The 12,811-nt window shown below is 47.7% G+C and overlaps 1 protein-coding gene and 1 pseudogene across 1 annotated transcript in view; one reads left to right on the top strand and one right to left on the bottom strand.

The window, feature by feature from the left end:
• Positions 1-12,811, bottom strand: part of ATP6V0A2 (ATPase H+ transporting V0 subunit a2) — a 40,788-nt gene that overhangs the window by 23,784 nt on the left and 4,193 nt on the right. The window contains exons 2-5 of the mRNA XM_045296727.1: positions 12,090-12,168; positions 3,811-3,908; positions 1,410-1,547; positions 658-746 (exon numbers count right to left, since the gene is read on the bottom strand). Coding sequence (XP_045152662.1) covers positions 658-746; positions 1,410-1,547; positions 3,811-3,908; positions 12,090-12,168 — 404 coding nt within the window. The remainder of the gene's footprint in view (positions 1-657; positions 747-1,409; positions 1,548-3,810; positions 3,909-12,089; positions 12,169-12,811) is intronic.
• LOC115871931 lies at positions 10,330-10,797 on the top strand (annotated as a pseudogene).

The following is a 12,811-nucleotide window of genomic DNA, read 5'->3' as shown; positions in this document are numbered from 1 at the left end:
GGGTCTGCCAGGACAAAGAAGCAAGCGCCTCACAGGCTGTGCCCTCACCTCTCCCAGGAGCCACCGCAGGGGCCTGGCCTGGGGCTTTTCCTTCCACAAGAGCAGATCCCCCCGCATCCCACGACTTCACCAGCCAGTGCTTCTAATCAGACTTGCTTAACCTGCCCTCACGTGCACAGTTATCATAATAAACACTCAGGTGTCACCTGTGGCCCAGTGTAAAAAAAAAAAAGAGGAAAACGGAAGGAGAACCGGTTCCCATGAGGTCAGGCATGAGTAATATGGGCATTAAACCAATCCAGGCTAGCTCGTGCTCCCACCAAGGAGCACCACACTCGCCGTGCAGTGAGGGACAGTTCTACCCTGACAGGAGGCCACGAGATGGGCACAATGGTGGCTTCCTTCCAGGTCATTAGACCATTGTATTCAGACAGCAAGTCAGCCCAGCTGAGACAGGCGGCTCCACGAATACAGGAGTACAGTGTGTGCTGAGGTAAATGCGGGCTTTCTTCCTTCCGTCCCTGGCTTAAGAGGGGGCCCTCTGGAGCCCTCAGCCTCCCTCAGCCCCTCAGCCTCCCTCAGCCCCTCAGCCTCCCTCAGCCCTCTGGAGCCCTCGCCCGTCCACAAGGCCAACAGTGTGAAGTTGCTGTCACCTACCCCAATTTTGCTCCAAGCCTCTGCATGCAGCTGTAGTCCAGCAAAGACTCGCTCTCTACGGGAGGGAACTCTTCGTACGTGGGTTCAAACTACAGAGACACAAAGAAAGCCAAGTGGGTTTCCTTACAGGGACGCAGTTTCCTCAGGTCTGCCAACAAGCTCTCCAGGAGGGCACGGTCACCGAGGTCAGCTCTGCTAACTGGACACCAAGCCCCTGGAACACAGCCCAGGGCAGAGTTTTCTTTGTCAAGGTCACCACAGGGCCCAGGGAGTCTGAGTTAAGAAGGGAGAGACCCGCCTTTCCCTCCCTTCTGGGCTCCGCTTGACACAGTCATTGCTGCGGGGACTCGTCGGCACCCGGCTACTGGATGGCTTTCACCGAGGTAGCAATTCAGAAACGCTGACTTTAAGAGTTCAGCTTCTACTCTTTGATGTTATTCTGATGATCAAAGGTTTTCTCGATTGCAAACCAAAGAAGCTAAGAAATAGAAAGTACTGTTATGACTAAAGTCAACTCAGAGAAGAAATGGTGGTGGTGGTGGTGGTGGTGGTGGTGGTGGTGGTGGTGGTGTGTGTGTGTGTGTTTTACGAGTATTCCACTGGGAAACAATGAAGGGAAGACCTACAGACATCTCTTTTTATGAGTTAGTTGTCCAGCTCCTCCAGGTTGCTGAACCCCTGCAGCTACCTGAGACAGAGGCTGCTGTCAGCAGGCGGGGCGAGCGGGTTTCCGGACGGCAGGGCTTCCCTACCTCCACGTTGCGCTTCACGAACGTCTTGGTCACCCTCAGCATGTGAGTGTACTCGATCAGCTCCAGCAAGTTTTTCCTGAGTTTCTCCTTGTTCATCGTTACCTCTCGCAGTTCAACCTCCAGTTTCTGCAGCTGCTCCTGAAACAACACAGGGTACTGGGTCACTGGGTTCTGTGCTCCTTGGAGTGGGATTTTAGGAACCTTCTCAAGCATCGGCTAAGGAGAGGTGTCAGGGTTTTAAAGGCCCATCCTTTGTTTCCCCCAAAATAAATGATGCTGACAACTCACAGTGACCCTACGGGACAGAAAAGTGCCCCCAGGCTGCACTTTTCCCCCCCAATCCTATTTTGTTCTTGTTGATGAGAATACACACAGCAAACACGCCAAACCGCTACCTCTGAGCTGACTCTGGCCCACAGTGGCCCTGTAGGACAGAGCAGAACTGCCCCTGTGGGTGTCTGGGCTGTCGCTCTTATTGTGGAAGAGCGCGGAAGCCTCGTCTTTCTCCGGAGGAGCGGCTGACAGTTTAACACTGCTGACCTCACTGTTGGCAGACTCGTGCAGCCTCCACTCCGTCACCAGGGCTGCGCACAGCAGAAAGTACACTGGCTCACCAGTCTCTACAGGGACAATTCAGCGACAGCCGTGCCGACTTCCTTCACGTTGTGCAACCCTTCGCTTGAGTTGTTCCTTCTCAGTAATACGAACTCACGCCCCCGGCCCCCGACTGGCTGCTAGCTCGTCAATTTGATGCCATGTCGGCAGACCCCGAGGGAGCTCGGTGCAGGCAGGCCGTCTCTTCTGAGCATGCCAGGAGGCTGTCATCTTTAAGGACGCAGAGCGCCTGTTTTTCTTCCTTGGCGCAACTGGTGGGTTCAGAAGCCCACTCCTCGGCCCCTTTGTTAGCAATCCAGTGCTGTGTCATCACGGGGCCACCAGGGCTCCTTCCAACAGGGCCTTCTGCTATCAGTCATTGAACGACACAAAGGGAAGCTGTTGCGTGGGGAATGCCTTGATGTATGCATTCTCACCACAACAAAGTCATACATTACAATAAAAGGAGCTGGGGTTGTGGGGGTTTTTTAAGGGGTAGATCTGCTACCAAAAAACCCCCACAGTCATTTAAATGATTCATGAAAAACATGATACTGCACACTTTTCCTTAAGCCAAAATTCTCCTTTAAAAAGACAGGTTTCACCTTCATGCGTCGAGTGAATGATCAATTGGAGGGAAAAAAGGAAGAGGAGGAGAAGGAATCTTCAATCTCTGAGGCTAAATGGTATTTAAGTCGTAAAGCACCAGAAATAGGAATCTGCCAAGCCAATCATTTAGTCCATGATGACTCATCAAGCCAGCACTTAACACACAGCATCTATCAGCGGCATAACCAGCCCATCAGACAGGCCAAACCAGATGCCTGCTTACTGAGCATCTGACTGTATAACTAATTGAGTCTGGAGTCCACTTCCTACCACACACACTCAGAGCCGCCTGCCCACCCGGCCCGCCTTCCACAACAAGAATGGTTGCAAAGAGCAGGAGCACCATGTCTGTGACCCGAAGTGACAGGTTATGAAACTATTATACTGGGGCATCAATGGGCCATTCAAGGGAGGCCACAATAAGCAGGCAGGGAGGGGCCTTTGTTCCCAGAGGTCAGGGTGAAGGAGTTTTGTTGGAGCCATATATCCTCATCTTCACCCTCACTCCTAGGAATTCAAGGCGAGCTGGGAGGACGGTGTGACTGGGCCAGGAACACAGAGGCACGCACCTTATTATGTGACTATAAGCCAGGGTGAACGGCCTAATTCTCGCTCAAAATCCCAAACTCACTGCCATCAAGTCAGTTTAGACTCACAGTGACCCTACAGGGCAGGGCAGAACTGCCCTGGGGGTTCCAAGAGTGTGACTGGCTTTACTCCTGGGCTGTTCCCAGCACGGAGTCATCCACATGAACCACCACCCCCACCCACCCACCCCTGTTCCCTAAGCTGGGGTTTACTATCAGCTCATCACTGGACTGGCACCAGCCAACAGAGAACTGGTCAGGGCAGTGGCGGGTGACTGGCTGAGTGTGAGACTCTTCACAGAAGTAGAGAGCCTCATGTTCCCCCAAGGAGTAGCCGGTGGTTTCAAACTGCTACGCGTGAGGTTTGTAGCCCATCTTGCCACCAGGGCTCTCGCTAGCCTCTGCTGACCACCACCTGGAAAGGACACCCACGTGGTCCACTGGGAAAGACAAGTGAAATGCGGTTCACACCGGCTGGAGACTTCCTGTTACTGAGGGCTAAGTGCTCTTTGGTTTCCACTCCACGTTGTTGAGAAAGCAGAATAGTCCTGATCACTGCACCACCTTGGCAGGCCCTGCCGATCAGGGTCCTGATGTCCCTTGGGAGTTACCTGCATCTCTAACACCTGCTTCAGTGGTGGCGCAGGAGGGCTGGTCTCTCCTTCAGGAAGGGGGATGCCTGCTCTGTTGATCTCCTGCACCAAGTACGCTGTAGAGGCAGGAAATGCAACAAGTTAGACATAAAGTCCATTGCGGGCAGAACATCTTAAATCCCACCCTTCCCTGGGCCCTCAAAACCACAAACACCCCATCATCCTCCTTGTTCCCACAGATTCACGGGTCTACTTTTATCTTCCACCGCCTACCCCCCCTTCCCGGCTTTTTTCCCCGGGTTTTGAAATTATTGTTCCTTCCGGGGTTCCCGTTTTGGGGGAAAATTATTTTGGTTAACCTTTTTTTGGATTTCCCCAATTTTTTTTCTTGCTTGAAGTTCCGTTTATTCTTTGGGCTTGGCACCCGGGGGGGTTGGAAGGGGGGCCTTTTGCGGGGAGGCAGGTCAGCCGGCAGGAAGGACAGGGGGTGGGAAATGGGAAGCACCGGAGGGCATGGGGAGAGCGTGATCGCGTCTCGAATCACCATGGGCAAGTCCAGGGGAGTGGGAAACCAACCTGCTCTGTAAACTCCCACCCGAATCACAATAAAAGGTTATTTTTAAAAAGAGAGAGACCACAAATTCAACGTGACAAGTGCAGTTTACAGAAGTTGAAGCCATGCTGTCTTTGACACACCAGACTGCAGCACGACCTGGTGGAAACCAAGCCGAGCAGCGAGGGGGCACAGGATGTCCTCCCAAACCAGCCTGGGCCTTCTTGCTGATGTTTGCGAGGGCAATGCACGAGGGGGCCAATCTCTAAGGCCGCGCAGCACAAACGCTGTGTGAGGACCAGGACCCCCGGGGCTGCTGGGAAGCCAGGCTCTGACCCCGGGCTGGGAAAGGAAAGCAGCTTGGTTCACTAGGCTTTTGCATAAACGGGTTGAGCATCTGATACTTCAGAGACACTGGGCTTCTCGGAACCGGCTGCATGCCCGCCGAGCTGCGTCTGCCCTGCGCAGTCTCCCATCTCCTTCTCCTGAGCGCTGCATCCTGGGCACATGCCGCCCTTCTGATCTTGTACAGAATTTCTGTTCTGCACAGTCACCCACTGGTGGTGTTTGCATCAGAGGAGAACAAACAAACAAACAAACAACCCCAAACTCACTGCCATCCAATGAATTCTGACTCAGGGAGACCCTCGAGGGTGAACGACTGCCCCTTTGGGTTTTGAAACTTTAAATATCGGGGAGACAGAAAGTCTCCTCTTCCTTCTAAGGAGCAACTGGTGAGGTCAAAGCGCTGACCTTGCCGTTAAAACACCGCTTGGCTGCCTAAGTTGAAACGTAGATTCGATGATAAGGGCACAGGGTCTCTAAGCATCCACGAGTCATCAATACACTTCAGTTAAAACTCTGTGACGCTCTACAATTCCTCATTTTTAAATTTATAGTTAACGCTGAAGAAGCAGCATTTGTTTTCTTTCTCTTTTCTGAAACACATTGCCATCGTTTTTTGTGATTTAGTTATTTGGTTAAAAAATTAAAGTGTGAAGGGAAAAAAAAAAGAACAGATACTTTCTCATATAAATCTGATTTACAAAATATATTATAAACCGCTACAAATTAAACAAATTGTATAGAAAGTACTGTGAGGATGTTGAATGTACATTACATATCAATGAAGTTTAAAAAAACAGATTCATATGACTCATGGTAAAATAGCCCAATTCACAGTTATTTACCGTTTATATTTTTAACTTATACTATTCTTTTCCTTAAGACAAAGGTCACACCTGATAAAGCCATGATCAGACATCCCACTTCTGAAGCGTGACTAGTTACCTTATTCTTTTTTAAATAAAACTATGACAATGTCTTACCAAGATTATTTTAACCTATTTACAACACACCTAAAAGTCTTGAGTTTTTTTAAGAAGTTCATATTCTTTTTTTTTAAGTTTGATTGGCACATAAACCACATATTGTACAATTCAATCATATCAAGAAGAGCTGTACAATAATTACCACAATCAATTTTAGAACATTTGCTGCTTTCTCATTGTGATTAGCACCCCATTTCCTTCCAATCTCTCTCTTTTTGATACTGTTCAAGCTACAGGAGAAAGACTGTACAATGAGGTGGGGCCAGGGAATCGGCACAAAATCCTCAAGGGAAAGGAAGACACTGTGAGTGACACAGGAGTTCAGGTCAACAGAGGTAATTGCTGTCACACAAGCTGAACAGGTGTGGAGTAGGCGAATGGGACTAAACCTGTCAGTACATACAGGTGTGACAGAGGATATGGGCGGAAGTATATCCAACTATATAGTAAAACATTATTGAGCAAAGTTATAAAAATCTCTTAGTCATAATCAAACATCTTGATGGAGTGAATGGCTGGGCCTAGGGGCTCAGGACCACTGTCTTGGGAAACAAAAAAGATTAATTGCTATAACATAGTCTACAAAAACAATGTTCTACATCCTACTCTGATGAGTAGCAACTGGGATCTTAAAACCTCATGAGCGGCCTTGTATGGAGCAACTATTGATCATTCCCCATTCAGAGGAGAGGAGAGTGGGAAGAAATGGAAACAATTAATCCAATGGACTAATGAGACCTTCAAATATCAGCCTCTGTGACTCTGAGGCCAGAACTACCCAACTACCACTACTGATCCCTCTGAGAGCAATCACACTGCGTCCTGGATAGAAGGGGAGGAAAAGGTGGAAGAAAACACACATGGGAAACAAAATTTAAAATCAGGCTTTCTGGTTAGATAGCGACTGGTGGAACTCCGAGACGACCCTGGAAATGAACTCACCCCATGGCTCAACTTTCAGCCAAACAACAGACAGGTTAGGGGGTGACTGGTAACACCAGGAACGCATGAATTAGAACCATCAATCACGTGGGATAAAAACAGCAGCCTCTGCCCAGGGAGAAAGCTCGCAATGCAGGGTGGGTTGGGAAGAAGGGTGAATGGAGACACAGGAAGGAAGTGGGCTTCCTTCCACTATGACATCGTGGGGCTTGCAATCCATGTCAAGGAGCAAGATGTCTATGAATTGTTGAACAAAAAACCAATTGGCAGGGTAAACTTGCATCCAAATCACAATAAAAACTTTGAGGAAATCCTATAATGTCTAATGTGTTTCTACTTTTACCCTCCTTTAAAAGTGTCATTCCAATACAGGCATGTTCAGTGAGATGGGAGTGCACCATCATCTAACACACACTCAGCGACTGTCCTCACGAGCCGATTCCGATGCATGAAGAACCTTATAGGGCAGAGCAGAACTACTAAATAGCTGTAAATACTTCCAGAAGCACACGGCCTCACCTTTCTCTTGTAGAGTGGCCAGTGAGCTCACATCACTGACCTTCCTTCCGGTTAGCAGACCAACAACATTTAACCTACTAACCAGGGCACCTTCCAACGTCCTCTAACTACACTAATAACGAAGAGCTCTGGCAATAGAGGAATCAACTCCTGCTGAGGGAAAGCTTTCTTCCTCCCAATATTAAAAAATCTCCAATGAAAGAATGTCAAATGCACAGTAACTATGTGCAAGCATCCTTGGCACTAGAGATTCTCCCAGGTCACTCCTCCCCTCAGTGCCCCCTCCCTTCACCCCTATTGTTCTGGTCATCCTTCTAAAAACAATGTCACACTTCCAGTCCACTGTTGGAGATTATCTGTATTTTATTTCAGTCAGAAGCCCAAGGCTTGACTTGATAATGGCAGTTTCTGGCAAAGTGCTTGAAGACTATAGAGAGAGAGAAAGGAAGCCAGGAGGCTGTGCTGCCACATTAATAAAGGAGACACTTAGGCCCAAAGCACCTGCCACTTCCCCTCGCTGGGTCCTCTGCCGTAAGTACTGCCTTCCCAGGTAGCCTAAGAGACAGCAGCCTACAAGAAAGCGGTTAAGGAAACTTGGTACCCACACAACTGAGTGCTCTGTAGTCATCAGAGAGGGGGGCAGACAGAGGGAGAGTCGTGGTTCTTATTGGGAAGTGAAAAGCAACACTAGTGAGAAGGTAACCTGACTTTAACAGATTAAAAAACAAAAGATAAAACACACTGACGTGAACATAACCGCAAAAACCTCAGAGACTGGATACAAGGCAAGTTTCTCGTTTCTGCTTATCTGTATTTTCCTCTCCCCTCCCTCACTGGAATAAATGTGGTTTGCTTATTCTACAGTGACGACTTTAAAATAGAAAGGCTGTTCTGGAGGGGCTGGGGATCAGACGCCAGTCTTTGAAAAGATCTAGACCAGTGGTTCTCAACCTTCCTAAAGCCGCGACCCTTTCATACAGTTCCTGGTGTTGTGGTGACCCACCCCCCCCAACCATAAAATTATTTTCGTTGCTACTTCATCACTGTCATTTTGCTGTTGTGATGAATCAGGCGAGACGCCTGTGAAAGGGTCGTTCGACCCCCAAAGGGGTCACGACCCACAGTTTGAGAACCGCAGATTTAGAAGCTAACAACAACAGGTCACGAGAGGATGTCTAGCAAGATGGTGATTAGTCAGGCTACAAAGACTCTATGGCAGAACTATGGTAGACCACATGCACTGGGATGCATGACAATTCTGAAACCTTGAGCTTGAAAGTTAAGAGGGAGAAGTAGATTGAACCCTGAGTAGGAGAGGAGTTGAATAAAAACAGGGATAGAGGGAGACAGACGGGGGAGCTGTGGGCTAGCCTGACGTGGAGCTGCTCCCCTTGGACTTCTGACAGCATCTGGGAGAGACAGCAGCCTGGCAGCACAGGCACACACTGGTAACTGCACCCTAGAAAGCCAAAGGGCAGCAACAAACAGCCCGCCCACACCCATCCCTCCAGCAGTGTAAGCATTACCTATCCCTGAACCACCTGGTCATTAAGAGAGCAGCTACCACCAGCCAAACCCGCCCTCAGCCTTGCCGCGTGCTGCACACACAATCACATTCTCCATCACACCCACCTATGACAGTTACACACCAAGGCTCATCATCAACTACACACAAACACAACCATCACAATACCACAAAGACAGCACACAATGTCAGTTTCCACGAAACAAATCAGAGGGGCTCAAACATGGGATCAAAATCCCAGCAGAAACCCTTTCTGAGGGGGAAAAAAAAAAAGGCATTTGAACTACTTGGTAAGAAATACAACAGAATGATACTTGGATTCTTTCAATGGGTTGAGAGCAAGATCGATGAAAGCAACAACAACAAAAAATGCTGGGTTTCCTTAAGAATTCAGACAACACTACAAGAACTAACAAAATAAACGAAGAATTAGAAACAAAGCCATACAAAAATAATAGTATAGATAGAAATCCACAAGATTAATACTATGTCAGGATTAGTTAATCCACAGAAAGGGCAACCTGAATCAGTGAGCCTGAAGACAAGTCGTTCATTACTAATCTGTTAGGAAATGATAAGAAGAAACAACTAGACATGTAAAGAAAAGTTATGCATGCACACATTAACATTTCTTATTTTATGAAGAAAGCCTAAGACGTCTGTGAGACACCACCCAGAGGAATAACTATTTGTGACTGGAATTCCACAACAGAAAGACACACACACACACACACACACAAAACAGAAAATGATTGAAGAATTGTTGGAAGAGAATTTCCCTAATATCATAAAAACAGGAAGATACGTATTCAAGAAGCAAATGAACCTCAAACACGATGAACACAAAGGAAAGTCACCAAGACATGTCGTAATCAAGCCTTTCCAAAACTAAAGGGAATGAAAGCCTCCTGAGAGCCATGTGAGAAAAACAAGTTATCCTGCAAAAGAAACTGAGCTCTGATTTCTCAGTAGAATTGGCCCTGTCGTCAAAAAGGCAGTGTGTTGCTATAAACTCGGGGGGTAGACAGGAGGAGAATCAATCAAACCAAGAATTATATACCAAGCAAAACAGTCACGTACCAAGGCAGAACGATGACTATTTCCACACAAACAAAAACGGAAGAAATTCATAAAAGGTAGGCCAAGCTTGCAGAAACAGGGAGTTCTTTCTCTGGACAGAGAGCCAGCAGAAGACAACAATCTGCGATTAACAGGCACGGAAACGCCACCCAGAAGTCAACCAGGACCGAAAAGCAGCCGCGGGCAAACACACCGAGAAGGCTGAGCACAGGGGAGCGGAGGTTCAGCCATCTGTAATGAAGACAGGACAAGTAAGAAAGGGAATCAAGGAAAGAATTTCCACAACGACAGCAGTTTAAGTAAACATCCAAACTCACTGCCACTAAGTCAATTCTAATTCACAGTGACCCTGTAGGACAAAGTAGACTTGCCCATGGTTGTGAGCTGCCCGTCTTTACAAGAGCAGGAAGCCTCAGCATTCTCGTAGCTGGTGATTGCAAACTTCACTTCCGCTGGTGAGCAGCCCACAGCAGAACCCACCACCCCGCCAGGGCTCCTTATTTGGGTAAAGGGAAAGGTAATATGCAATGACAGGGAGGTTGGCAAAAACATTACGGAGGCAGACTGCACCCTGGATTGGTGTAGCCATGGAGGCCGGTGTCCTGTCCACCTGTGTACCCTGCCTGCCCGAGGCCTTCGCACCACTGCTTCGGGCCACCACTCAGGCCATGGTCCAGCCACTCGGCACCATTCTGTCCCCTCCCCTTGGGGAGCTGACGAGACCCAGGGCTTCAGTCAGCCTTGACGCTGGAGCGGCTCCTGGTAGAGTTATATAGCTGTGCCGCCAATAGCGAATGCACCACCACTGACGTTAGGAGGAATCAAGGGCCGTGTTCTTCACGTCTTGAAACTCAGGGATAAAACTGACCCTGGAAAGCTTTCAGTGAATTCCCGTTGTACGAAAGACCTGGGCTTAGGCAGCTTGGACCAAGTGGAGATCACCATGGCCATGGAGGACAAATTGGGATTCGAATTCCGGATATGGATGCGGAAATGTTATGTGTCCACAAGAAAGTGGAGACTGCATTGCAAATAAGAAGGATGCATCCCAGTAGTGTATCAGACTCCCTTTCTTCCCTGAGAGAAGACTCGGGTGACTGGCGAGTGTCTACAGATCAGCATCACTGCTGACTTTGACACAGTAATGTTGTTGGAATTGTACGTAAATTGTTGAAGTGTTTTGCCCTTTGAAAATAAATCTGTACAACTAACTTTTTTTTCCCCCCAAGAAAAGAAATGGAGGCAGAGGCAGACACCGGGCAGGGTGCTAGAGTTAGAGGCAACAGTGCCAATGCTTTGATCCCTGTAATTCTGCAACCAAGGTAACCTACACGCAGCTGCATGGACAGACAGACACACAGGGGCAACAGATGGGGGAAAATGTCCACTAGCACACACGCTCGACAGACGGTATTTGTACAGGGGTATGTACCTCTGCTGAGAAATGTATCCACGACGTAACGAAGCATACAAGGGGTAAGGTGATGAAACCTTCTTAGACATAAGCAAACACCGTGAAGGCATGAGTGGCTGGGCCTGGGGGCTCAGGATCTGAGTCTCGGGGAACACCAAGGTCAACTGGCATAAGAAAATCGTTTACATTCTGCTTTGGTGAGTAGCCATTGGGGTCTCGAAAGCACATGAGTGGCCAGCTATGGTACGACTATTGTTCTCTCCTTATGCAGAGGAAGGAAGAGGGTAAAAATCAAAGACGCATGGAAACAACCCCAGTGGGCTAAAGGACCACATGAAAATTGGTCTTCAGAAGCGCTAAATAAATGGTGTCCAGCCACCAGTACCAATTGCTCTGAAAAAGATCCCTTTGAGAGGTCCTGGAAAGAGTGGGAAGATAATGTGGAATAAAACTCCCAATCATAAAAATGATCAGGCCTATTGGTCAGATTAGTTACCCTCCAAGAACTGAACTCACCCCCTGTAGCTCAATTCTTAGCCAACCAATACCCAGCTCCGTAAGAGGAACACTACACTAGGGACGAGCTACAGTGTCAGCTACTAGAGATCAAAGGGCAGCATGCTCCATTCAAGGACAAGCTTCAGAAGGGATAGGGAAGGAAGAGGAACGGAAACAGGAAACCCAAGCAGGAAGTGGAGGAAGTGGTGTTCCCTTGAAGCAATTGCCTTCAGGGATGAAACAAAATGCCTATGAATTGTTGGATGGGAAACTGGTGACCTGCTCTGTAAACCTTCTCCCAACTCGCAATGAAAAAATGAGGCACACGCTGAATATGATTAAACAATTGTATGAGACGCGAAGGATATGCCAATAAAACGTTTGTTTTTTTGAAGTTCAATAAAATAGATAAAACTGGAAACAGAAAAGACTTACCCAATATTCTCTCCAGCTCTTCACATCTCTTCATCTCACCAACAAATTTTCTTTGAAAGGAACTTACATTCTGGTTGAGCTGTGAGAGCAGAGAAAACTGCTTTAAATCTGCTAGTATTTTGGCATTGATTTTTTTTTCCTTTTCTAACCAAAACTCATTTGTGAAATCAGAATGAAAATACCCAGTACTGGGGAGCGAGGACTTGGGGGAAGGTACACTTTCACAAAACCTCCTGGAAGGGAACGTAAGTTGGCAGGGCTGCTCTGCAGAGCAATTTGGAAAATTGTTTTAAAAGCCAAACAAAACACTTCAAGCAGATCCTTTGGCACTGTAATCTCTCGTAAAGAGATTTCTCTGAAGAAAAAAGTATGGATCTGGATAAACAAGTTATCTAAAATATCATCAAGCCCAGGAATTACTCCTCCAATAGAGAGTAAAACAATAACCCAAACATCCAGCCAAAGAAAACTGACTAAAAAAATAAATGGTGGTCTAAAGCCATAGCATGGAATCCTACTGAGCAAGAGCAAGAAACAAGAACCAACGTGCTGCGTTGGCCGCAACCTGGGTGAAAGTAAAATTCCTCTGCTAAGTGAAAGAGGCCAGTCACACCACACAGTTTCATTTATCTGAAACGCCAGGAAAAATCAAATCTATAGAAACAAAATGTCAGTTTGTAGTTGCCTAGAGCTGGGGGTTAGGAGCCCTGGTGGCAAAATGG

Source organism: Echinops telfairi, unplaced genomic scaffold (genome assembly GCF_000313985.2).
Source record: "Echinops telfairi isolate 266 unplaced genomic scaffold, ASM31398v2 ScPeMD7_7412;HRSCAF=8450, whole genome shotgun sequence".
NCBI lineage: Eukaryota > Metazoa > Chordata > Mammalia > Afrosoricida > Tenrecidae > Echinops > Echinops telfairi.
The sequence above is the reverse complement of the archived record's forward strand: the minus strand, read 5'-3'. Positions and strand labels throughout refer to the sequence as shown.